Source organism: Lagenorhynchus albirostris, chromosome 10, assembly GCF_949774975.1.
Source record: "Lagenorhynchus albirostris chromosome 10, mLagAlb1.1, whole genome shotgun sequence".
Lineage (NCBI taxonomy): Eukaryota > Metazoa > Chordata > Mammalia > Artiodactyla > Delphinidae > Lagenorhynchus > Lagenorhynchus albirostris.
The window spans coordinates 68,658,009-68,685,756 of NC_083104.1; the positions used below are offsets into that span (position 1 = coordinate 68,658,009).

The 27,748-nt window shown below is 44.4% G+C and overlaps 2 protein-coding genes across 5 annotated transcripts in view; one reads left to right on the top strand and one right to left on the bottom strand.

Moving 5' to 3' along the window:
* The window catches only part of GLP1R (glucagon like peptide 1 receptor), a 37,575-nt gene extending 26,693 nt beyond the window's left edge, over window positions 1–10,882 (top strand). Inside the window, exons 11-14 of the mRNA XM_060162786.1 lie at window positions 302–440; window positions 1,359–1,400; window positions 4,900–5,122; window positions 8,937–10,882. Coding sequence (XP_060018769.1) covers window positions 302–440; window positions 1,359–1,400; window positions 4,900–5,067 — 349 coding nt within the window. The 3' untranslated portion in view covers window positions 5,068–5,122; window positions 8,937–10,882. The remainder of the gene's footprint in view (window positions 1–301; window positions 441–1,358; window positions 1,401–4,899; window positions 5,123–8,936) is intronic.
* Window positions 4,884–27,748, bottom strand: part of SAYSD1 (SAYSVFN motif domain containing 1) — a 38,422-nt gene continuing 15,557 nt past the window's right edge. The window contains exons 3-5 of one of the 4 annotated variants that reach the window (XM_060162788.1): window positions 27,646–27,729; window positions 25,210–25,272; window positions 4,884–4,947 (exon numbers count right to left, since the gene is read on the bottom strand). The gene's annotated coding sequence lies outside the window, so the exon portion shown is untranslated. Of the gene's footprint in view, window positions 4,948–4,972; window positions 7,872–19,656; window positions 19,727–25,209; window positions 25,273–27,588; window positions 27,730–27,748 lie in introns of those variants that run through there. The other 3 variants (XM_060162789.1, XM_060162790.1, XM_060162787.1) reach the window with 3 other exon arrangements.

Genomic DNA, 27,748 nt, shown 5'->3' on the forward strand with positions numbered 1-27,748 from the left:
TCCTTCCGGCAGAGTCAGAGATCCTGGGGTGCTGAGCCTGGATCCCTCCATGATCTTTCTTCCTCCACCCAGGCCTGGCCTGAGACCCCAAGCCTTGCCCTCACCTCTGTACCTGGGCAGCTCCTGGGCTTCTGGGGGTCTCCACCTCTACTTCCTCCCCTCCAGGCAGCCTGTCCCAGGGTATTCGGTGGGGGAGGATGTCTGTGACCGAGATACCAGGGCTTGGTGGGGGTTGGGGGCACAGAACAGGGAGAAGAGTCCACGGGAGAGGTCCGGAATGCCACCTCCACCCTGCCCCCAGGCTCGCCAAGTCCACGTTGACGCTCATCCCCCTGCTGGGGACCCACGAGGTCATCTTCGCCTTCGTGATGGACGAGCACGCCCGCGGCATGCTGCGTTTCATCAAGCTGTTCACAGAGCTCTCCTTCACCTCCTTCCAGGTGACCTCGAGCCTGGGGCCTCCCTCGAGCAGTCCCAGGGTGGGGATGGAGCGGGGACCAGGCTGTGTCATGCAGACAGGCAGCCTGAGGCCTGGGGGGGAAAGTGGCCCTTACGCAAGTTATATGGTTGGAGCAGAGCCAGAGTCCCCAGGTATGCTGACACCCAGGACAGTCTTCTCTATGAGCACATTGGACAAGAAATCTTCCCGGATGTCGCCGACGGCACCCAGCCTGGCATGGCCACTGCTGTCCACTGGGCTGCTAGCTGGCGGCAGGTACCCTGCCAGGTGCTTTACACACACTGTGCAGCTAATCCTCGCAGAATCCCAGGAGGTGTGCAGGACTATCCCATTTTCCAGAGGAGGAAACTGAGGCTCAGAGATGTTAAAATGAGATTTTCCAGGTCACATAGTTTCCAAAGCCAAGAATTGAGCCTCTCCACTAGTATTAGATGATGCTGAGGGGGTGCGAATGTCAATGGGGGTGTAGGAATATAAGGAACTGGCCCCAGCTCCTCAAATGTCTTATGGGATGGCCACGAGCATGTGGGTGCACGCATGTGCACTTACACACATGTGCACACACACAAATAGATCACAGGCCTGGAGCACTGGGGCTCCTGAGTGGACGAATAGGGCCAGGCAGGGAAAATTCCATGTGATCAGAGGCGTACTTTCTCAGCTCAGGCCTCCTCCAGGAGCGGGTGGTCGAAGAACTTCCACAGTTTCTGAGCAAGGGGTCTTCTCAGTCCTCCAGAACGGAAAGGAGAAGGAACCCACCACCCCCATTTCTGGGCCTGACTGGGCTGCCCAGTCTAAGGAGGGGGATGTTGGGGGCAGAGCCCAAGGAGCTTCAGACTAGGCCCGCCTGCCGGGCGCCTCCCTCCCCTCCCTCCTGCTGACACGACTCTTGTTCCAGGGGCTGATGGTGGCCATCTTGTACTGCTTTGTCAACAATGAGGTAAGGCCTGCGGAGGGACGTGGAGCCCTGGTGGGCTGCTACCAATGGCCGCCCTGTGGCTGTGCAGTGGGGTTCTTCAGTCTTTGCAGCTGAAATCCTTACCCCACTGAGGCACTGGAGTGGAGGAGGCACCTTATCCCTGTATGGTTTCCTGTGCCTGGGTCTCTCCATCTCTCTCTCTCTCTCTCTCTCTCTCTCTCTCTCTCTCTCTCTCTCACACACACACACATACATGTGCAGGATGCCCTAACCATATATGAACTTGGGGAAGACCCAGCCTCATGTTAAGAGGGTCTTGAGTGAACAAGTGGTGGTGACTGTTACAAGTCCTTTGAAAATCACCATCTCATGGACTTGTCCCTGCCTCCCCGCAAAAAATATCGCTGCCAAAATTCTGGTTTCGATATTCTCATTTCTCACACATGAGAACGTTGAAGATCAGAGTCAGAGACACACCCCAGGTTTGGCCTGGAAACAGTGCAGAGTCAGGATTGAAATGAATTCTGACTGGAAGGAGAAAGCTCCCTTCTGTGCGTGCAGGCAAGGACCCTGTCCACCACGGGAAAGGGACCCTGTCCACCACGGGAAAGGGACCCTGTCCACCATGGGAAGCCACCCGTGGCTTCCTGGTGGCTGGGGTCGGGGGAGGGGGTTCTTGCTGAGCAGATCCCCAGCTGGCCTCACCCCTCGGGCTCTCCCAGGAGACCCCGCTCGGAGCGCCCAGAGAGCCTGCCTTGTTCAGGTACATTGCCCGGTTCCTCTCAACCCTCCGCAGACGCCTCAGGCCCTGGCTTCTCCAGGCCCACGGACAGACATGTCACCATCACTGGGTCACAAAAACACACGTGGCTGCTGGGCTGAGACCTCTGTCCATAAGAGCTGTTCTCCAGGCCCAGGGTTGCCTTGGCAATGCGGGGTACTTGTGACCCAAGGAGAAAAGATGGCCCTGGCATTGGTCCTGCGTGGCTGCCAAGGCCTGCACCAGCTGCCAGTGTGCAGGGAGTGGGCACAGGGGAGGGGAGGCCTGGGGGGTGGCTTTGCTGTGACTCAGGAGCCTGAGTGCTGGTCCTGAGTTCTGCTCCTGCCCGGCTGTGCGACCGGGGCAGTCACCGCTTCTCTCCCCAAGTGTAAATGCAGGTGAATGAGCTTTACCAACTCAGCCCAAATCCCAGAGCCTGGCGTGGTGCCCGGCCCGAGGACATCAGAGGCAGGAATGAGGGTACACTGAGGGTGAGGAGGCATGCTGACAGGAGTGCGAGGACAGGGGTCCAGGATTCATGTTGTCGTCTTTGTTGTTTCACTGTGAGAGCTCAGTAATAGAAGAAACCCAATGTCAGGTGCTCGTTTAGTTAGTCATTTATTCATTTGGCTCATTTAAAACAACACGTATCGGGAGTACCTGATATATGCCGGGCACTGTGCGAGGTCCAGGAAGGAAGGTGTGGTCCCGGTCCTCGTGGTGCACCTCCCAAGTGTGGGGGAGAGGGGGAGACATGGCCAGAAACAAGCGTGGCCTAGAGTCATGGGTGGGGACTTCCCTGGCGGTCCAGTGGTTAGGACTCCGCGCTTCCAGTGCAAGGGGTGTGGGTTCGATCCCTGGTCAGGGAGCTAAGATCCCACCCGCCGCAGGGCATGGCCAAAAGAAAAGAGTTAAAAGAGTCATGGACGGCAGGAGACCAAGGGTTAGGACACCGGCTTTGGAGTCAGCCCAGATCTAGGTTCAGGTCCTGGCTGAGACTGGGAGAAATACTTAAATCTCTGCACCTCAGTTTCCTTACCTTTAAGCAGGTTGCTGTGAAAGTCAATACTCTATGGAGAGCGCTGGGCATATTGTAAGCGCCCTGTGAATGATGGTCTCTAATGACAACTGTCATTACGGGGGCCACAGCAGAGGTTCAGGAAAAGTGCTGAGGGAGAGGGAGGCAGAAGGGGACACAGTCCCGGTCCTGTCCGACTTCTTGCTGGTATCCGTGAGATCTCTCCAGTCCCCGAGGTGGCTTCCCATGGGTGTGCCTCAGTTTACCGTCTCTCTCCCCACCTCCCCAGTGAAGGGCTGTGCCACGAGACTGGCCTGCCTGCTGCTGCACAGGCAGAGGCCACCACCGGCCTCGGGTGTCCTCATCCCAGCTGTCAACACACGCGTCACACACTCAGCCGGGTATCGAACTGGCACGGAGCAGGGGGGCCATGGGTGGTGTCTACTCAGCCTCCCTCCCTCACCCAAGCCTGGGCTGGGCGACGCTGCCTGGGATACTGGGGCCATCCTGGCAGGCAGGCTCTGGGCCATCTCAGCTTCACTCAGTTCAGAGAAAGTTCTTTTAAGGAAAGGCATGTGGCCACGGCAGGCACCCTGCTGGGCTTAGCTAGATGGATGGCAGCCCTGCAGGAAGAGAAGCGGGGTGTTTGCACAGGGACTGATGGGGCGTTGGCAGTAAGCCTCTTACCCACAGCTGCTGATAGCTGGCCGTCCTGGTGGCTGGGGCCTGAGAGGGAGAGCCCAGGCCCCAGATACCCTGATGTGGGGAGGCCTGGTGGCAAGGCGGCGGGGGTCGACGGGGGTGCATCAGAGAAGCTCTGGAAAGCAAACATATGGGCACATCCCCTGATAGGGCACTCCAGATGCCCTGGGCTGGCTGTGCAAGGTCCAGCAGCCTGTCTGGGGGACCAGCATCATGGGCCATCACAAGGAACCACGGCATTGCCACAAGCCCTCAAGTGACTTGGGCTCTGCAGCGTTACTTGCTTTGTATCCTTCTGCTCCCACAACCTGGTCCCCAAGCATCAGCTCTCTTGAGAAGGCTTTTCCTGATGGGGACGCTAAGCCCAGCAAAGCAGGGATTCTGGTTGGCTGAACTCACCTGGGCAGCACCCACCGTGGCTTGGGACCAGTTCCTGGATGGGATTAGTGCAAATCCAGGCTGAGAAGCCCTTGTCCACAGCCCCCTCTTCACTGCTACTACTAGTTCCAGCCTCATTCTCCCCGTCTCCTCTTCCTCCCCCACGAGGCACTGGGGCCTGGATAAAAGCCCTCGGGGAGTTTAGAAAGGTCTGGTGTGGACGCCATGAGGGGCAGGGAGGGCTGTCCCTCTTCTCAGTCACCCAAACTGAAATCGGCAGAGTGCTTGCTCTGAAGTCAGATTCTCTCTTTTCCTTTTCTTCTCTCTCCCATCTTCCGTCTCCCCGCATCTCTCTGTCACTCCTTCTCTTCCGTTAAATAATACTGTGATGGATTGTAAAAGGTACTTAGCCGAGTCACAGAGTTTAGAGATGGAAGAGACCAATTAGATCATCAAGCCCGGCTCTTTCCCGAGAAGAAGCAGAAAATAGGAGACAACAATAAACAATTTTATTGGGATATTAATTTAGGCGCCCGGAGGCCTTGACTTGTGTCTCAATATAATGCGGTGGATTTTTTCTCTTCCCTGCTAATGTAATAATGGGGCCATATTGTGGGCAGTTGGTTTGCATGATGGCTTTTTCTTCCCTCCTCCCACGGAAGGTCCAGATGGAGTTTCGGAAGACCTGGGAGCGCTGGCGGCTCGAGCACCTGCACATCCAGAGGGAGAGCAGCATGAAACCCTTCAAGTGTCCCACCAGCAGCCTGAGCTGTGAGGGCACAGTGGGCAGCAGTGTGTACGCAGCCTCCTGCCAGGCCTCCTGCAGCTGAGACTCCAGCACCTGCCCTCCCTGTGGTCTCGCCGCCGGCTGGGCAGCCATCCCAGGTGGGAGAGACCCTCCCGGGGAACGGGGGAAGGGGGTGCAGGGGGAGCTGCACATGCACACACACATACTTCCCTGCCTTCCCTCCCTAAGCCCATCAGACAGGCAAATGGGACCTGTGGACACATTTTCTCCGGGGAGAAGCGGCCTGTTAATTTGATCAGTGTGGCGGGCAGAGGAGAAAAAAACGATTGCTGCTAAAACAAGGAGGATTTCTTCCTGTTAAGTCACAAGGCCCCTGGGGTTCCCCCGGACTCAAACTCAAGGTCAATGGCTTATTAGTGGGACTGGGGCTTGTAAGAGGACATGGCTCCGAAGGAGGCGGATGTAACCTCCGCCAAGCACGGAGCTTGGGTAACGCCAGCCACCCCCGACCCGCCTCCTCATTAAGGGAGCCCGGGCACATGTCCGGGTTGCTCGTTTCCCTCACCTGGGCCCTCATCTCTCACCATCCACTGCCCCAGCGGGTGGTGCTGAGAATGCACATTGAGAAGGTGTCTGAAAGTTTTCTTTTCTGGTCCTTCCTTCTTCCCTGGATATTTGAGTTGCTTTGGTGCCTGCGCCCACCGTGCCCAGGGAACCAAGGCGGGGCCGCCGCCCAGGGGTCCAGCCCTGGGTATGAGCTCTGAATACTATTCTAGAGACGCTCAGGAATCCTGTGGGGCTCACCTAGGGGACTTCAGGAATGTCCATGCTGGGGGTGTAGGCTACTTGCTACTGTGGGGAACCCGGAAGGCAGAGAGAGAGTGCCTCCACCTCTCCATGGACGTGCTTTTTACTTGTGAACAGATAATGTATCTCGCATGGGTGTTTGGGTGCGCCCTCTTAACTTTAGGGGATGTGACCAAGAAGAGACTCTTCTGGGGACTCTACCAGTCCCCACTGTGACCGTGCAGGCGGGCTTCCCCTGCCCTTTGAAATTCCCCCACTTGGGAGCATGTATGTACTTTGCTCATTTTTCTCTGTTGCTGTGAACAGTCTGTATGTGCACATGTGCAGCTCTGATTTCTCCCACTACATACTAAATCACTAAGTCCTAAGTCACTGTGGTGGTTTTGATGTTGCTTGGGGTTGTGGGATAGATAATGATTTGACTCATCCATGCTTTGAGCTACTGAATGTTTGCCCTGCCTCCAGCCTCATCCCATAAATAATGAGCATCAGGGAGGCTACAGGGAGAAAACCTAGCAATCCTGCCCCAGCCACAGGGGAAAAGCAGACATGTAGCACCACTGCAGAGACCGAGACAAAAGGGGAACAGCCGTACCGCAGAGGCTGGCGATGGAGTTCATGGATGTGGAACTCAGAGCAGAAGAGAACTCTTGGGAGTCCAGACCTTCTGGGAGGGCAGAAGGAGACTCTCTGGATGAGTTCCTTTATGAATTGATCTTTCCCTCCTCCTTTTTGAGTGGCGGGGACCCTCCCCCAAAGCCTCGTGCCAGACACATTCTCCTCTGCCCCTCAGAAAGGCATGCGATGTGCAGGGAAAATAATAATGGGACGTAAAACACATCAAGCAGAAAATTTCTTATACTCTGGCTTCAGTGAAGTGTTGTGTCTCTGTTAATAGGGAAGTGGAACCTCAGGCTAAAGAAAGGATTTGTGAAGACTGCCTCCTAGACTGAGAAAATGTAGACAGGTGGGGGCAAGGACAGTCCTGCTTCCCCAGAATAAGGGCAAACTCCCTGACAGGCATCTTGCATTTGCTTTTCTCTCCGGGGTGGCGAGTGCGGGGGGAGAAAAGTGCTGGTGGGTTGATTGGGGGGAATACAGCTCTGGTGCCAGTGTTTCCATTTTGGATAAAGTGAAAACATTTGAGAATCATTAATACGCTACACAGCAACAAAGAAAGGGACCGATTGATATTATCTTCAAGAAATAAATTTTTGAGGGGAAGAATTGTTGGGAGAAGGTAGTTAGGCACTTGGGACGCTCAGACCATTTGGTTTACACTGTAAGTTCTTTTTCCAGTTGGTACTGATTCCTGGTTTCAGAATGCTCATCACACCCCCCTGCCCCAAGCCTTTTAACACCGAGGAACGGTTTCCTTATCGGATACATACCAGATGCTGAATTGAAGAAATATTTTCTTTGCTCCAAGACCTGCACTATTAATATTCATTTGAGTGGCAGTGTACTCCCTCCAAGGCTATTCCCAAACTCTCCTAAGCTAAATACAGCACTCTAACAGATCTGGGAACTATCGAATGCAATGTACTCAGAAATCCCACTAGCTGCTTCCATGCCTGGCCATAAGTCTGGAGCTTGCTGAGAACACTCTTGCTTGCCTCTGTCCTGGGGGTACTGTCACTGACCCGCAGGATTAGGTGTTTTGTGAGTTGTGCAGTCTGGTCGCATTACTGTCATGAAGAGAGGCTGAGTTCAGCACTCTGGCCAGCTCCCCCCTGAACTTGCAAGGGGCTTAAATCATGTCAACTCATCTTTTCATATGAATCTTTGGAGCCACTAAATCACAGAACTGAGACAAACCACTTACAATGCAAAGTTGCCTTCCCTTTAAAACAACTTTCCTGATTTGCAATTGCCTCAATGCAATTTATGCTGAAGACTACAGCAGTGGAGTTCTCAGAGACTCAGAGCGGGGAAAGATCTTGGAGATCGCTCTGCTCTGGTCTAGAGAATTGAGGAGGGTAGCTTGCAGAGGTGATCTGCCCAAGGTCACAGTGCCAGATGGTGGCTGAGCTGGGCTAGGACCCAGGCCAACTTCCACCTCCCGGTCCAGTGAAGCCTCTGGAAAGGATAGGTGAAAAATATAAATGGCCATTCAAGACACTCGAAGTGAAAGTTGGCAGTGTTATCTGGAGTTGCAGTTAAAGAGAAAACACAGCAGCAGAAATAGACAAGTCAGATGGCACAGGTGCCATCTCCTCAATGATTTATACCGCTGAGAACAGGGGGAGGGTGTGCTTTACTACCTACTCTAGTACCTCATTCATCCTTGTCTTAAAATTAAGAAATGCGTCAGAGCACATGTATACATAGAAACAGCAAGTGAGCTTTTTTTTTAAACATCTTGAGGTATAATTGCTTTACAATGTTGTGTTAGTTGCTGCTGTATAAAGAAGTGAATCAGCAACACGTATATATGTATCCCCATATCCCTCCCTCTTGCGTCTCCCTCCCACCCTCCCTATCCCACCCCTCTAGGTGGTCACAAAGCACCGAGCTGATCTCCCTGTGCTACACGATATAAATGAACATTGTGGTACATTACTTTTTTTTTTAACATGACTATTTTTGAATTATGGTTTTCTCAGGGTATATGCCCAGTAGTGGGATTGCTGGGTGTATGGTAGTTTTATTTTTAGTTTTTTAAGGAAACTCCATACTGTTCTCCATAGTGGCTGTATCAATCTACATTCCCACCAACAGGGCAAGAGGGTTCCCTTTTCTCCACACCCTCTCCAGCATTTATTGTAGATTTTTTGATGATGGCCATTCTGACCAGTGTGAGGTGATACCTCATTGTAGTTTTGATTTGCATTTCTCTAACGATTAGTGATGTTGAGCATCCTTTCATGGGTTTGTTGGCCATCTGTATGTCTTCTTTGGAGAAATGTCTATTTAGGGCTTCTGCCCATTTTTGGATTGGGTTGTTTTTTTGATATTGAGCTGCTTGTATATTTTGGAGATTAATCCAGGTGAGCCATTTTTGACAGCAAATCCAGCACTCTTTTGATGGGTTGGCTTAATGTTTTTCTGATGCATCTGTGCGTGTTTGGGAAGTTGTACTGATAGCCACACATACTGGACAAAAAGAACCTAAACACCTGACCCTCTTCTTTGCCTCTCTAGTGCTCCCTGAAGTTGGAGACGACTAGCAAACTGGGCAACTTTAGCCTAGCAAAGATGGCACAGCCGCCACGGAGGGCAAACAGTCAGTTCACATCCAAGCCCCAAAAGGCTTGGTCCCCTCATCGGTGTGGGCCATGTTTCAGCAGCTGCTGTCCCCATTCCCTCCTGTTTCTTCCAGAAGCAAAGAACACTGTGTGTGTGTGTGTGTGTGTGTGTGTGTGTGTGTGTGTGTGTTGTGTTGTGTTGTGTTGTGCATAGCAGCATAAAGTTAGGAGATGATGAATCCAGAATCATCCCACCCACTGTGAAGGTCAGGGGACCGCAGAGCCTGGGGCAAGGATGGGTGGGAGCCTGAACGATAGATGCTTCCTCTCCATGCACAGACAGGGCTCCCATTATTGCTAATGCCTGCGACGTGCTCAGGGAAGGCAAGATACACTCCAAAGGGTTATTTTCCCTCCACTGAATTGATTCTAATCTACAGTGCTGACCCTGCTTTTGGTTCCTAAGAGCCAAACTCTGTAAAAAATATGTCAGCTTACTCTGCTAAGACAGCTATGTGAATGACATGCTAAAACTCAACAGAAACCAAATTAGTATCAACTCTTTTTTTTCCTTTTCACGGCTGCAGCGAATTTTCTTGAGGGGAAAAAAATGACCCAATGTGAGAAACTCCTGCAAACAACATCACCTTGTCCCTACGGTGTCACCTGCTGGCTCAAACCAGCTCTCCTGCCTCATGCCGTATCAAGGAAGCGTTGTTAAGCAGTATAATTTCAAACACTTAAAGCCACAGTGTGTCCACAGTATCTATAATTATTTCTGCTCTGGATACAGATTGGCAGGAAGCAGATAAGCATAATCATTTTCCAATTAACTCCCCAAAGTCTTTTGGACTTGGCCTATACCTGAATCTATCAGAGGAGAGAGTTTTCTCTCTTCCCTTCTCCCACCCCCATTCCAACCAGTTTTTCGGGATCTCATCCAGCAGGGGTGCATTTGTCCCCTGAGGCATCCGACCTCCTCCCCAGCCCCACATTTACCCCCTCTCACCTCCCATCCCTGAGGTGAGCTTCCCACACTTCTCCCCCAGCTGCCTCAGTAAGAGGTGACCCTGCCAGGTGTGCTGGGAATGCCGTGCTCTTGGCTGTGCCCGATTTCGGGGTGCAGCTGAGAGTGAGGCGTTGCCAGGGCTGAAGTGATGCCCCACATCCCACACTCTGGCACAGCGAGGAGCACTGCAGCCAGCAGCGTGGATCCTAACTTACATTGGGGTTATGCAACCTTGCGGATGGGGCCTGTCAAAACTATCAGTCATCAGTCAACCCCGGCAATCTAGCGTGACTAATTATCTCTGTTGTCAGAGCAATCCAGGAGAAGAAAAACATATATAAATGAGAGTGTTTGGATTTGGTGGGAAAAATAGAGCTCCCAGCAAAGTATGGAACATACAACAAGTGAGGGTCTAGGCTTTCCTGCAAGGGGAACCAGTGGGGGTGGTCAGGAAGGGGCAAGATTCGCAGCAGACAGACAGACAGACAGCGCTGGATCTTGCCAAATGGTTCACGCTTTACTTCCAAATCTGCAGTTCCTCTAAGCTCCTCCCACTAAAAATAATCACACCCTCAGAGCAGATAAACCTGAACATTAGTTTTGGAGGGGGGTTGACGCAGAGCTTAGGTGCACCAAGAGAGACGCGAGCCAAGCTCTCAGGAGGGACAAAGCTGACTTTTATCTTCAGTGCTCTCGGGGCATGTGTGCGCTTCATGAATGTTTAAACAAGGTAGTCTTCATGTGATTTCTTAATGCATAAATTCATATAAAATATGACCTGCGTCTATAGGTAGCAAATGTGTATGGTGTATAATTCCTTGTACAGATGTGAATGGATTCGGGCTCTTTCCTAATTTGCCTTGTAAGTCAAATAAAAGCCTGTCGTTACTGTGTCTCTCCTGCTTTTCCTTGGGAGGAGGTTTTCTGCAATGTTGACCCAAGTGACTCATGGTGCAGTGGGAAAACACAAAAGATGCCATTTCCAGCCCAAGGGGGGGAAGAATCCTTGCTCATTACTCATATCGTGATTTTCACCTTCAAAGCACTTACCAAGTACTAACTTATCCATCGCAGCCTTTGTGCAGGGACTGCACTGTCATTTAATTAGGGAAGTCGGGTGGTCGAGTGGCTTACACAATGACTGAAAGCCATATATGGATGGGTATTTAATTCCACTCATTCATTTGATCTCCTGTCTAAATGAACTCAGTCCATTAAATCCATCTTTTAAAAAATGCTATAAAAGCACAAACCTTGTGTGCAAAGCAGCCACAGAATCTGAATGGAGCTGCCACTAAGAGATTCATCTTCAGAAAAATGAACTTTTCTCCAGTTTTAATAATCGCACGCTCTCCGGATTTGCAACTCACTCTCACGGAAGAGCAGAGGAATTGCAGATTCTCCCTAGTCCCTCCACCATTTCAGTCACCCCTGTTTGAAGATCACTGTACTGTTCTTACCTGAATGTCTCCTTAAACACACCTCTTTTTTAGACAAGCTGTGGGAATTGTTCCTTTCAGACATAAGAATCATAATTCTTACTCTGAGAGCAAACTACAAATACAGCCAATTCCTGAGACGTGCCGACAGAACATCTGCATTTTGGTTTATCTGTACCCATCCTGCTTTCAGCTTCATTCACTCCCCTGTTGACAGTCTCGCCTTTCTGGGTCCTCATTCTTCCACTCAGCAGGAGCAGGATGGAGCCAGGAGGTTTCTTCTCCCTTCCCCACCTCCAGGAAAACACCTGCCCAAACCAGTAACGACCGCCACGTTTGTACGACATATGAGTCAGATAGAGGCGCACTATAGAGTCAGTCAGAAAAAGGTGCACTGCGGCTTAATGGGGCTTAGCCCCAGCCTGAAGAAAGGGTAAGCGGAGCTGCCTTCTCTGCTGAGGGCCAGCCACGGAGGAAATAAATGAGAATTGCTGGCCTCCAAACTCACCCACGTTCACATGCGTTGTAAAGCCACATTCCAGGGACTGATGCCCCACCGGTGTGAAGGATCTCACTCATATGCCATGTGTGTTGACATTCCTAAGGGGTCGGAATCTCCCCCCAACCAACCCAAAATCTTCAGTCACTGTCCTCTCAAAAGCCTATGCCATAAATGTGCTATTCAGTGTCTTTCAATCTCTCTCCACCCTCCTTCTTTCCCTCCCTCTCTCTCTTACACACACATTTCTCTACAGAGAAATACTGAAAACAGGTCTCCCTTACCAGAAATAGTGGGGAAAAAAACCCAGCAGTACAAACTGGAATAGATGACAAATGTAGCCGGAGAGTTGGAGAACATAGGAAAATAGATTCAATATGGGAACAAGGAAGGAGTAGAAACTGAGTGTCCTCAAAGGTGGGAAGGATAGGTGGGAAGGAGGCGTTGAAGAGGCCAGAACATAAGCAAAGTGAATAACGAAAAACAGCAGGCTGTTTAAATGTGAAAAAGAGCTGTAGTGAAAGAGGGGAGGAAATTGCAGAGGTAGAAAAAAGAATGAGAATTACAAGTGGCGAGCCATAGCGGGCCAAGTTGGGAGCCTGTCTCTAGTCAATGTTATTAACTCCTTCCATAAATCTGAGCTCTTCCCCTGGAGAGTTCTCTAATCCCAAGCTGTGACAGATTATTTTCTTTGGTACAAAGGCTCATTTTAACTAACATAATGATTTTAGAAAGAGAAGAAGACCCACAGCCTAGAGCAAATCCAATAAAAAAAATTTTTTTCCCCACTGGTAACAGGACTCCAGTGTTAGAATGAATTAATGTGGCTCTTCCTCATGTAGGACCAATAGTCCTCAGAATTTATTGGTGTTACAACCTCCACGAATAAAATCAATAGCTGAGAATTATAAATGCTGAGCAGTCCCATGCCAAGGGATGGGAAGCTCTTTGGGGCTGAAGCAGGCTGGTAACACCTGGAGGGGATTGGTAAGCATTTTTTTTTTTTTAACTTTCCATATCTCTAGGGTGAAAGAACAAGGACTTGAAATAATGTTTACAGAAGCCTTTTCAGTGCCAATGACCTAAGGTGCAATTAGAAACACAGTTCAGGACTTGGAAACATAACTACACAAGTTTAATAGCTACAACAAAAAGACCATGGCTACTCTGCCTTTTAGGTCCAGTCTTCAACAATCTATAACCATTTATGTACATTTCTGGCTTAAAAAGACAAGTGTTTTAATGCCATACATTTTGCCCTCCAGAAAGTTTCAGAACCTTCAGAATTCCTAGTAACTTGAATTTACACTTATATTGAACCCCACTGGTACCCACCAATTAGATGCCACTTTACAATGAAATTACCCTCAAGGTCTTTCATCTTTCAAATCCTGGTATGGGAGGCAGAGAGTAGAGAACCAAAACGCAGGAGACACATACCCAAGTAAAGGCATCTCACTCTGGTTATGCCAAATCAGTGTCCTTCCAACAACATCCTTTGGAAGGATAGTTAAAAGTACAGTTGAAAAGACATCTTATGTGCATTCATATTATATAAGTGAATCATGTTACATTAAGAACACAGTATAATTCTTCAGTATAATTTCTTGGCAATCAAGAAAAACATCCTTAACACCACACTTTACATAAGGTATTTACAAAAATACCTTCTTTTAGAAACTGGTAAAGATCATGAAACCTGCCGACCAAAGCATGATGGAGCCACAAGTCCAGAAAAGATGCCACATCATAGAGTCTTAGCATCAGCTGCCACCACAATTCTTTCACATTCTCCTGGCCTTGAACTCCGTCTGCTTCTCACATACAGCCCCTCTTCTAGCAGGAGGGGTCCCTTGCCTTTCAGGCACCTTCACTGGGTTAGTTTTAGTGTCACTCTTTACATCAGAAATGCAACAGCTCTTGAGATACTTTGCATCCATGGTGTAGACCCCTTGAGAACACGCCAAGTCACCCAAATTCCAGTACTGGAGTCATCTCCATGACATGTGACACACACTCTCTGCATCAGCCACCCACATGGAGAGACCTTGTTCAGCTGCACTCGAAGTGGTGCACTAATGCAGATTTCCTAAGGTTACAGCAGGGAGGTCACGGACACCTGGTGTGGACTCTTCAGGATCTGACCTCTCTCTCCTCCCTGGGGTTGCATCCACCAAAGCCATCAGATTCTGACATGAATTTCCTATCTGATCATCTCCCAATTCCCAGCCTTGCATTGACCAGCCTTGTGACTTCCTCTGCTTCTGTGAAACAGGTAAATCGTCTAGGAAATTCTCTTTCCATAAACAGTTCTTTGAAAATTACATATGGGGCAGAACTTATAATCTATATGAAGAGCCAAAAGAGCCAAATACATTATTTTTTTCATGGATGGGGATCTAGAACAAAGCAATTCTTTCATATCGCCCCGTGCCAATCCAACATATAATACATTTGGCACTGCCAAACTCAGTCTAAATCTCAGGGGAAAAGTCATGAGAGGAATACAATAAAAACAAACTCTGCATAATAAAGCTATTTTGGGGGCTTCCCTGGTGGTACAGTGGTTGAGAATCTGCCTGCTAATGCAGGGGACACGGGTTTGAGCCCTGGTCTGGGACGATCTCACATGCCGCGGAGCAACGAGGCCCCTGAGCCACAACTACTGAGCCTGCGTGTCTGGAGCCTGTGCTCCGCAACAAGAGAGGCCGCGACAGTGAGACGCCCACGCACTGCGATGAAGAGTGGCCCCCGCTCGCTGCAACTAGAGAAAGCCCTCACACAGAAACGAAGACCCAACACAGCCAAAAAAAATTAATTTAAAAAATAAAGCTATTTCTGTCCATAGAGATTGTCCACTGTGAATGGACTGCTACATGTGTAAAAAAATATTCTGTCTATAAACACATATGCTTTTCTCTAGGAGTTACCAAAATGTGATCAATATTATTAGTAAAGCAACTAAATGAAGTATTTACCATAGGAGCGAGGAGGAGAAAAAATGGAGATATGGGAGCAGAGTTCTGTTTTAGATTGGGTTGTCAGGGAAGGCCTTTCTGATGACATAACGTGAGAGACCTGAACGGAGTGGGGGAACAAGTCCTAGGATCATCTGGGGAAGTGAGTTCTAAGCAAAAACCCTAAAGCAGAAGCCTATTTGGTGTGTTAGAGCAGGAGTCAGTAAACTATGGCCCACTACCTGGTTTTATAAATAAAGTTTTATTGGCACACTCATTTATTCACAGCATTCTATGGCTGCTTTCGCTCCACAATGGCGAAGCTGAGTAGTCATGACAGGGACAGTATGCCAACAAAGACGATTTACAGGCCCTTTACAGAAAAAGTATGCCAAACCCCCATGTAGAATGAACATGAAGGAGGCGAATGTGACTGGGAGAGGCAGGCAGGGGCCAAGATCACTTAGGGTCTGGTAGGATAAACCCACCTAAACAACCACCCACCAAACAAAAGACATGTCTCCAAGGGTTAGGAGTGCAGATATCATTGACAAATTGGGGTTCAAAGGCTTCTCTTCACCAATTCATCCCAGGGTAGGATCTGACTTCTGCTTAACTGCTGGTCCCCAGGTTCTCAATTTTTTTTTCCCATGTGAAAGTAATGTGCATACCTGAGAGGCTCCTGTGGACACATCCACAGTAGGCCCAGGCAAGTGAGGAGATTTACAGCGTAAGGGTAACCTTGCAGTTGCACTAATAAAATTGTAAATGAACATTCACAGATAATGATGATTTGCTACAAATTACTCTGATATGAACCTAATATTTTAGAGTGTGTGAACAATGAGAATCTCTGCTACAGAGTATGTTTCCTAGCACTTTATTCATTCAAGCAAAATTCCACAGATATAAAATGTATTCCACAGATATAAAATGTATAAGATGTATTGCTACTCAAAGTGTGGTCGGAAGACCTACAGCATCAGCATCACCTGGGAGCTTGCTTGAAACGCAGAATCTCAGGCTCTGGCCTGAGAATCAGAATCTGAATCTGCATTTAACAAGATCCCCAGGAGACGTGGATGGTCACTAAGGTCTGAGACCACTGTCCTGATAGGAACTGGCCTCTAATTACTCTTTTCCAAGAGTTGGAAATACAGAGTTTTAAACTGCAAAGAGGTTAGCCTGGTTTATACTATTCATACTAGTGAAAACTGAATACAACTTACATGTTCAACAATAGGGGATTGGCTAAATAAATGATGATACATTTATCCATACAAAAATATTATGCAGCTGTCAAAATCAATACTATAGAAGAACAACATGAGACTATGTTCATAGTTTATCACTAAGAAAAAAAAATTATAGGTAGGACTAATACTAAATCAAATGTAGAAATTTTAACTAAAGAAAGGAAAAGGGACAGGAGGAGTAAAGAGGTGTTGGTATGATGATTTCCTCATCTTTCATAACCACAGGTAAAAAATGTCATTTAAGGGTAATAAATCAAGTAATCAGTTATAAATATATTTAAAGATGTAAAATCAACCAACCAATCTGTCAATATAATTGATTATTGAGGGATGAAGAGAAGTAGGGAGAGGTGGAAATATAAATTTATTACATTCGCTCTCCCTCCATGAACCAGGAAGTGGGTACCAGACACCACATCTGCTAGTGCCTTGATCTTGGACTTCCCGGTCACCAGAACTAAGCAAGTCCAGACCAGAGGGCAGACAGCAGCAGCAAGAAGAACTATAATCCTGCAGCCAGTGGAAAAAAACCACATTCACAGAAATACAAGATGAAAAGGCAGAGGGCTATGTACCAGATGAAGGAACAAGATAAAACCCCAGAACAACAACTAAATGAAGTGGAGATAGGCAACCTTCCAGAAAAAGAACTCAGAATAATGATAGTGAAGATGATCCAGGACCTCGGAAAAAGAATGGAGGCAAAGATCGAGAAGATGCAAGAAATGTTTAACAAAGACCTACAAGAATTAAAGAACAAACAAACAGAGATGAACCACACAATAACTGAAATGAAAAATACACCAGAAGGAATCAATAGCAGAATAACTGAGGCAGAAGAATGGCTAAGTGACCTGGAAGACAGAATGGTGGAATTCACTGCTGTGGAACAGAATAAAGAAAAAACAATGAAAAGAAATGAAGACAGCCTAAGAGACCTCTGGGACAACATTAAGCACAACAACATTCGCATTATAGGGGTCCCAGAAGGAGAAGAGAGAGAGAAAGGACCCGAGAAAATATTTGAAGAGATTATAGCCAAAAACTTCCCTAACATGGGAAGGGAAATAGCCACCCAAGTCCAGGAAGTGCAGAGTGTCCCATACAGGATAAATCCAATGAGAAACACGCAGAGACACACAGTGATCAAATTGGCAAAAATTAAAGACAAAGAAAAATTATTGAAAGCAGCAAGGGAAAAACGACAAATAACATACAAAGGAACTCCCATAAGGTTAACAGCTGATTTCTCAGCAGAAACTCTACAAGCCAGAAGGGAGTGGCATGATATACTTAAAGTGATGAAAGGGAAGAAACCACAACCAAGATTACTCTACCTAACAAGGATCTCATTCAGATTCAATGGAGAAATCAAATGCTTTACAGACTAGCAAAAGCTAAGAGAATTCAGCACCACCAAACCAGCTCTACAACAAATGCTAAAATAACTTCTCTAAGTGGGAAACACAAGAGAAGAAAAGGACCTACAAAAACAAACCCAAAACAATTAAGAAAATGGTAATAGGAACATACATATCGATAATTACCTTAAACATGAATGGATTAAATGCTCCAACCGAAAGACACAAAATGGATACAAAAGCAAGGCTTGCTGAATGGATACAAAAACAAGACCCTTATATATGCTGAATGGATACAAAAACAAGACCCATATATATGCTGTCTATAAGAGACCCACTTCAGACCTAGGGACACATTCAGACTGAAAGTGAAGAGATGAAAAAAGATATTCCATGCCAATGGAAATCAAAAGAAACCTGAAGTAGCAATACTCATATCAGATAAAATAGACTTTAAAATAAAGAATGTTACAAGAGATAAGGAAGGACACTACATAATGATCAAGGGATCAATCCAAGAAGAAGATATAACAATTATAAATATATACGTACCCAACATAGGAGCACCTCAATACATAAGGCAACTGCTAACAGCTATAAAAGAGGAAATTGACAGTAACACAATAATAGTGGGGGACCTTAACACTTCACTTACACCAATGGACAGATCATCCAAACAGAAAATTAACAAGGAAACATAAGCTTTAAATGACACAATAGATCAGACAGATTTAATTGATATTTATAGGACATTCCATCCAAAAACAGCAGATTACAGTTTCTTCTCAAGTGCGCACGGAACATGCTCCAGGATAGATCACATCTTGGGTCACAAATCAAGCCTCGGTACGTTTAAGAAAACTGAAATCATATCAAGCATCTCTTCTGACCACAATGCTATGAGATTAGAAATCAATTACAGGGAAAAAAATGTAAAAACACAAAACACTAAACAATACATTACTAAATAACCACGAGATCACTGAAGAAATCAAAGAGGAAATCAAAAAATACCTAGAGACAAATGACAATGAAAACACGATGATCCAAAACCTATGGGATGCAGCAAAAGCAGTTCTAAGAGGGAAGTTTACAGCTATACAAGCCTACCTCAAGAAACAAGAAAAATCTCAAATAAACAATCTAACCTTACAAGTAAAGGAACTAGAGAAAGAAGAACAAACAAAAGAGAAGAACAAACAAAAACCAGAAGGAAAGAAATCATAAAGATCAGAGCAGAAATAAATCAAATAGAAACAAAGAAAACAATAGCAAAGATCAATAAAATTAAAAGCTGGTTCTTTGAGAAGATAAACAAAATTGATAAACCATTAGCCAGACTCATCAAGAAAAAGAGGGAGAGGACTCAAATCAATAAAATTAGAAATGAAAAAGGAGAGGTTACAATAGACACTGCAGAAATACAAAGCATCCTAGGAGACTACTACAAGCAACTCTATGCCAATAAAATGGACAACCTGAAAGAAATGGACAAATTCTTAGAAAGGTATAACCTTCCAAGACTGAACCAGGAAGAAACAGAAAATATGAACAGACCAATCACAAGTAATGAAATTGAAACTGTGATTAAAAATCTTCCATCACACAGAAGTCCAGGACCAGATGGCTTCACAGGTGAATTCTATCAAACATTTAGAGAAGAGCTAACACCCATCCTTCTCAAACTCTTCCAAAAAATTGCAGAGGAAGGAACACTCCCAAACTCATTCTATGAGGCCACCATCACCCTGATACCAAAACCAGACAAAGATACTACAAAAAAAGAAAATTACAGACCAATATCACTGATGAATATAGATGCAAAAATCCTCAACAAAATACTAGCAAACAGAATCCAACAACACATTAAAAGGATCATACACCATAATCAAGTGGGATTTATCCCAGGGATGCAAGGATTCTTCAATATACGCAAATCAATCAATGTGATACACCATATTAACAAACTGAAGAATAAAAAACATATGATCATCTCAATAGATGCAGAAAAAACTTTTGACAAAATTCAACACCCATTTATAATAAAAACTCTCTAGAAAGTGGGCATAGAAGGACCCTACCTCAACATAATAAAGGCCATATACGACAAACCCACAGCAAACTTCATTCTCAATGGTAAAAAACTGAAAGCATTACCTCTAAGATCAGGAACGAGACAAGGATGTCCACTCTCGCCACTATTATTCAACATCATTTTGGAAGTCCTAGCCACGGCAATCAGAGAAGAAAAAGAAATAAAAGGAATACAAATTGGAAAAGAAGAAGTAAAACTGTCACTGTTTGCAGATGACATGACTATACATAGAGAATCTTAAAGATGCCACCAGAAAACTACTAGAGCTAATCAATGAATTTGGTAAAGTTGCAGGGTACAAAATTAATGCACAGAAATCTCTTACATTCCTATACACTAATGATGAAAAATCTGAAAGAGAAATTACGGAAACACTCCCATTTACCACTGCAACAAAAAGAATAAAATACCTAGGAATAAACCTACCCAGGGAGACAAAAGACCTGTATGCAGAAAACTATAAGACACTGATGAAAGAAATTAATGATGATACCAACAGTTGGAGAGATATACCATGTTCTTGGCTTGGAAGAATTAATATTGTGAAAATGACTACACTACCCAAAGCAATCTACAGATTCAATGCAATCCCTATCAAGTTACCAATGGCATTTTTTACAGAACTAGAACAAAAAATTTCACTATTTGTATGGAGACACAAAAGACCCCGAATAGCCAAAGCAGTCTTGAGGGGAAAAAATGGAGCTGGAGGAATCAGACTCCCTGACTTCAGACTGGCACAAAAACAGAAATATAGATCAAGGGAACAAGATAGAAAGCCCAGAGATAAACCCACGCACCTATGGTCAACTAATCTATGACAAAGGAGGCAAGGATATACATGGAGAAAAGACAGTCATAAGTGGTGCTGGGAAAACTGGACAGCTACACGTAAAAGAACGAAATTAGAACACTCCCTAACACCATACACAAAAAATAAACTCAAAATGAATTAGAGACCTAAATGTAAGACTGGACACTATAAAACTCTTAGAGGAAAACACAAGAAGAACATTCTTTGACATAAATCACAGTAAGATCTTTTTTGATCCACCTCCTAGAGTAATGGAAATAAAAACAAAAATAAACAAATGGGACCTAATGAAACTTAAAATCTTTTGCAAAGCAAAGGATACTACAAACAAGACAAAAAGGCAACCCTCAGAATGGGAAAAAATATTTGCAAACGAATCAACGGACAAAGGATTTATCTCCAAAATATATAAACAGCTCATGCAGCTCAATATTAAAAAAACAAACAACCCAATCAAAAAATGGGCAGAAGACCTAAACAGACATTTCTCCAAAGAGGACATACAGATGGCCAACAAGCACATGAAAAGCCGCTAAACATCACTAATTATTAGAGAAATGCAAGTCAAAACTACAATGAGGTATCACCTCACACCAGTTAGAATGGGCATCATCAGAAAATCTACAAACAACAAATGCTGGAGAGGGTGTGGAGAAAAGGGAACCCTCTTGCACTGTTGGTAGGAATGTAAATTGATAAAGCCACTATGGAGAACCGTATGGAGGTTCCTTAAAAAACTAAAAATAGAATTACCATATGACCCAGCAATCCCACTACTGGGTATATACCCAGAGAAAACCATAATTCAAAAAGACACATGCATCCCAATGTTCACTGCTGTGCTACTTACAATAGCCAGGTCATGGAAGCAACCTAAATGCCCATCCACAGATGAATGGATAAAGAAGATGTGGTACATATATACAATGGCATATTACTCAGCCATAAAAAGGAATGAAATTGGGTCATTTGTAGAGACGTGGATGAATCTAGAGACTGTCATACAGAGTGAAGTAAGTCAAAAAGAGAAAAACAAATATCGTATATTAACGCATATATGTGGAACCTAGAAAAATGGTGCAGATGAACCGGTTTGCAGGGCAGAAATAGAGACACAGATGTAGAGAACAAATGTATCGACACCAAGGTGAGGGGGAGCAGCAGGGGATGGGGGTGGTGGTGTGATGAACTGGGAGATTGGGATTGACATGTATACACTGATGTGTATAAAATGGATGACTAATAGAAACCTGCTATATAAAAAAAGAAAATAAAATTCAAAGAAAAAACCAAAAACTTATTACATTCAATTTTTATAGGATATTAATAAATACTGCCCCAAAATATGAAGGATTAAGTAATTAATTTAAAGTTAAAAGACAACTTTGGAACAGATATTTAAACTCTCCAAATTATCCAAAGAAACACACACAAAAAAGAGAAGCCATATGGTAAAAGAAGCAATATAAACAGAAAGTGTAACAAAACATGTGAGAAGATAAATAAGATTTCAATAAATATGACTGAGCTAAACTCACCTATTAAAAGAAAATATTCTCATAGTGGATGATAAAGCAAAACCCAATTATTCTCTATATACAAGCAACACACCTACTAAAAATAACTCAGGCTGAAAACCAACGTATGGACAGAGGCATACTTAGCAAATGCAAACAAAAAAGTAGGTGAGCCAGTCTTAATATCAGATAAGGGTGAATTCAAGGCAAAAATCAATAAAGAAAACAAAGATGGCTTTTTATAATGGTAAAAGGGGACAATCTGTAATAAAGACCTAAAATAATGCTTTTATGTATTCCAAAATCTGAATTTTAGAAAATTGCTCAAATATCTTAAAACTTGGTCAAAAATACTATAATCTCATGAAAATTATTGAAAATTTCATGAAAATATTAGCAACAGACCCTATCAGCACATTAAAAGAATAGTACATTATAATAAAGGATCATTTATTCTAGGAATAAAAGGATGGTTCAGTATGAGTAAATCTATAACATAATTGATTACATTAATTGACCAAAGAGAAAAATCACATAATCAAGTCTCTGCTATACTGGATTTCTTAAAATCCAACACCCATTTTTATTTTAAGGAAAAAAAAGATTAACAACCTAAGTACAGATGAATAATTCCTTGAGATATAAGTCTGTCTATCCATGCACCCGCTTACCCCGAAGCCAGCAGTATGTTTAACGGGAAACTACTAAAGCATACTCATTAAAGTCAAGAACAAGATATCACTGACTCTTATTCTGATTTAACATTCTTCTGGACGTTCTAGCCAATGTCATTAGACAGAGAAAAAACAAGAAGTATAAAAATTGGGAAAAGAGGAGCTAAATTTTACATTATCTGAAAAGAAAATAATTATCTAACTATTTATGTGGAAAGTCCAGGAGAACCAACTGAAAATTATAATTAGTAAGAAAATTCAGTAAAGGGGAAGAGCTGGTACAAAATTACTACACCAAAATCAATAGCTTTCATACTTATGTAACAACTAGTTGGAAGAAATAATGGAAGTCCTCAGGATGCATCACTTTTTCCCAAGCATGCTCTTCTCCTTCATGAGTATCACCTTTTTCCCAGGTGGTTTCCTGTGACTGAAATGCTACCTCCATTCCCCTCCCTTTTTCCCTGCAGAGTACCTGATGCTCCTTCAAATTCAGCACCATGTCACCACTTCCAGGAAGCCCTCCTTGCTTCTATAAGTGTTTTGATATCCCTTTTCTATGCTTTGGCCCTTCTTTAAATAGCACACTCTCAAAGGGTTCGCCACACAGTACTGTAACTGTCTAATTATTGGCTGCCTCCCCCCTTTTACTGTGAGCTCCTTGAGAAAAGGAACTTTGTCTGCATTATCTCTTTGTGTGCTGAGAGCCCAGCACCAGGCCTGTAAAAATAAGGTATTCCATCAAAGTCCACAGCAGATACTGTGTTAGGCTTTTGATTCTCTTCGTAAGAAAGCATGACCCCCACAACTATAGAGCCCACGCACTCTGGAGCCTGCACACCACAACCGGAGAGAAGCCTGCACGCCGCAATGAAAGATCCTGCATGCCACAGCGAAAGATCCCGTACGCATGCCGCAACTAAGACCTGACACAGTCAAAAATAAATAAATAAATAAATATTAAAAAAAAAAAAAAAGAAACCATGACCCGAAGACAAACAGCTAAATGGAAGGTAGACAGATGGACAGATGGATAAACAGATTAGGAGAGATATGATAGATTCATATAAGTTGAAAAAGCAGGTGCTGGTTAGTAGGTTGTTAGGCTGGATTTGGTCACATTTGTGAACTGTAATTCTTTCACTGATGAAAGAATGAATTTGGGGAAAAATAAAATTTTATGCAGTAAAATGCTGTCCAAAACTGTTAAATCAATGAATGCATAAGTGTATCTGTTCTAGAAACAAATGGTTATTGATAGTATTTGGTCCCTTTTCTAAAATATTTGTAATTTTTGTTGTGTTGATTTTTAGGATATTATGCTTTAGTTTTTAATTATCATGATAATTAATATTATTGGTTTCCCTCAATTAAATCTTCCACTTAAAAAAACTAATGAAATGAAATTTTTAAAATGTATCTCAATAAAATAAAATGTATCTCAAAAAAAATCTTCCACTTAACCATAAAAAGTAGAATGTATGAACATATTTCGTAAGCCAATCATTTTGCCATAACGTCAATATTTGTTAAGAAAATCTTAAAAGACGGCTGAATAAAACATTATGTAAATGTTTTCACCAATAGGGAAAAAAAAAAAAGATAAGGTGCTCCGTAAATGAATGGATGGATGGACAAGCGGGTGGACAGATGGACGAATGAATGAATGACACAGAAAATCCCGTCTCCACATGATACCCCAGGTGACCTTTTAAAAATGGATATTGGATCATGCCATTCTCTTACATAAAACTTCAAATGCATGTAAATAAAAGCCAAACTCCTAAAAAGGAAAGCGAAGGGCAGAATCGTTTGTAGAGTGTGCTATCAAGTGTGGGCTTGAGAAAGAACAAACATGATGAAGGGAGGGAGGCTTTCTCATTGTATATCCTGTGGACTTCTTGAATTCTGGAACACATGCATATAAGTACAGAAATTAAATACTTTGCTCCTTTTTATATTTTGAAAGTGTTCTAAAATAAGCATGTGCTTCATTCTGTAATAACTTTTTAAAACTTCAAAAAATAAAGCACCTTTAATTATTATATAGTCTTGGGAGTTAATTCCTAATCGTTTAAAAGCCGTATGTGTGTTTTTCTCTAGTTTTGCTTTCCAATGAACAGTTCAAAAAAATGGCAAGCCTGTTGCCCCCTTTTAAAATACACACCCATCCGTCTTTGCTTCATTCTAATAATCACTAAGTTTTCTTCCTATTTTAACATTTATGATTTATTTCATTGGCTCTTGATCTTTAGTAAGCAGGAGATAACCCCAGGGAGGCTGTTGAAATGAAAATTCTTGGGGTCCTACCCCCAAACATTGAGTCATGAGTCTGGTTGGGGCCCTAGAATCTGCATTTTAACATTACCACAGGAGATTCCAATACAGGTGGTCCACAGACCACACTTTCCAAAACATTCATTCATGACTTGAGGAAACGTAGTATTTTTCATAAAAAGTGACAATCCTACGTAGTGTAGAAGTCAGATTTGAAAGTGGTCTCTCCTTTTGATGACTATTCCCCCAACACACACATGCACATACTTATACCTTTATAAACATCTGTATTATGTTATACGCCTTATAATGTGGTTCTCTGTGTACTCACCTTGTCTTCTTTCCAGCTTTTTGAGAGTGAGATCCAAGTCTTTATCCACCCAATGCTCCAATGCTGTGAAATAAAAGTACGTGTGACAGAAACCAAAGCATACAGTTCAAATTTGACTTCCTTTGGCTTAGGGATCGAGTTTCTCTGCCAGCTGTATAAGTTCCTAGTCTTTTTCCCCCTACAAAGCTTAGATGTGGAAAAGCCCAGCGCTGACCCCCTCAACTGCAATGCTGCCTGCTGAGTGTAGAGAGGGGATGTTTTATTTTAAAGTATGCGTATAAATCACTCTGATAGCTTTCTCTGCCTTTCCCAGGACCTCTGATGAGCCCCTTCCTCCGTGAATCTTAAAGTGAAAAGAAAGTCTGAAAAAGCAGTGCAAACGGTTCAGATAAATATCCCAATGGGTTTTCTACATTACATAAATTGTGAGGTAAAGGGACCGACTTAGAGCAGCAGCTCTATGCTACCCCCTGGTGGCACGATGCTCCATGGCATCCCAGCTCCACCCTGCATCCTGGCTCTTACAGTGGACACAGATTGGAGAGGCTCATCTACGTGTCCCCAGCAGCACCAGGCTCAGAGCACCTACACATATTTGCTGATAAATAGGTTAATAGTGTGAGTGGCAGGAGACAAAAACACACAGTTAGAATTTTACTTTCTTCTGCCCAACTGAGGATCACTGATTCTACCAATTGTGTAACCTCCTAGTTTTTTTGTTTTTTTTAGCACAGAGCCTGTGAGCCTAATCTTAATGCACAGATCAGTCAAAAGGAAAATGTGGAAAACACTAGACTCACAGCACAATCCCAATAGCACAAAATATACATGCATAAATTATCACTGGTAAAAAGCCAGAGGTTTTGAGAAAAGTCACTGCACCCACCAACTGGGACACTTACTGCCACCCAGACCTTGCACCTGCAGAATGGGTCAGGGCTAGCTTGAAAGTGATTGTCCCAGAGGTACAACTGGATGATTTAGCCTGAAGAACAGAAAGGACTAAGTGAGAACTGAGTAATGGTTTACCAGTCCAGAGGATGCTCTGTGTCCACTGAGATTAGAATAAGAAAAAATAACCTGGGGTGGCCTGAGTTCTTTCAGTAAAGAACTTCCTAAGAAGTGCCTGAACCTTGTACCTGGATTCTTCTTTAGGGATCACTAGGGAAAAAAATGTTAGTCAGCAATGAATGCAGACCTGCCTAAGGCGGGGGGGGGGGTACATTTGATGGCATTTTGGGGGCTCTTCTAGCCCTATAAGTAGTTAGAGGCTTAAAAGTCCCTGTGATTAGGCAAGATGGGATAATGTAAATAAAAGCAAAAACCAGTTTACTTGCAAGACTCAGAGACAACCTCATCTGTGCACAGAGCTGTTATAGAGACTGAATGCATCTCTGGGGTCTCTGTTCCCCGATGACAAAGCAGCCTTTAATGGAAGCTGCTTGCTGGGCTAATGGTCAGGCCCTGAGTGGAAATTCTGAGATCAATAGGCCTTTCTAAATTCAGGAAATTGGGGCTTCCCTGGTGGCGCAGTGGTTGAGAATCTGCCTGCTAATGCAGGGGACGCAGGTTCGAGCCCTGGTCTCGGAGAATCCCATATGCCGCGGAGCAACTAGGCCCGTGAGCCACAACTACTGAGCCTGTGCGTCTGGAGCCTGTGCTCCGCAACAAGAGGCCGTGATAGTGAGAGGCCCGCACACCGCGATGAAGAGTGGCCCCCGCTTGCCACAACTAGAGAAAGCCCTCGCACAGAAACGAAGACCCAACACAGCAAAAATAAATTAATTAATTAAATTCAGGAAATCAAGACTGCACCTAAAGCTTAATGGGCTGATGAGAACAGCAAATACATAGCATCCTTTCCTTTCTTCCCTGTCAGGCATTTAATTGGTTCACACCCCACTTTTCCTAGAAGTTAATGCTGTCCTTACATGCAACCTCTGGGAAGAGGTGAGCAAGGAGAGTTGACAAATCACTCACAGAAAATCCCATGAAAGGTGCGCTTAAGGCAATCCAGGCTCCACCTTGTTATAAATGGCTACATTTTCAAAGAATGCTAGAGAGGTCTGCTCCTAAATTGAGTCTCTTCTGTCCTTAAGAGAAGTCTCTACTTTGCTGGGATTAATAATTGGACCAAATGTTCCTAATTCAGAGTTACGGGCACTTCGTTTTAGGTAAAAGTTTGAATTATACATTTTTTAAAATACAAATTAATTCTTTCCTAGTACGGTATTTATTGCCCTAGGCTTTGCAGTGAACCTTTGATCAGGGAAGGATATTTCTTCTTGGTATCTGGCTTTTATGAAATGGGAAAGTCCAAGTAAAATATCAAGGAGATGGAGAAAGCCTTAAGAAAATAAATCAGGAGACAAAATCATGTATCGCAAATACAATAGAAACTTGCACGTTTAATAGAGATTCATCTGTTTCCCATACTTTCTACAGGTCCAGTTCACACAGGAGTCACAGAAGAAAAGACTTCTTTATGAGCTACAGGAAACTTCAGCTCAAGGGATGACTCTGAAAGACAGTCAAACTC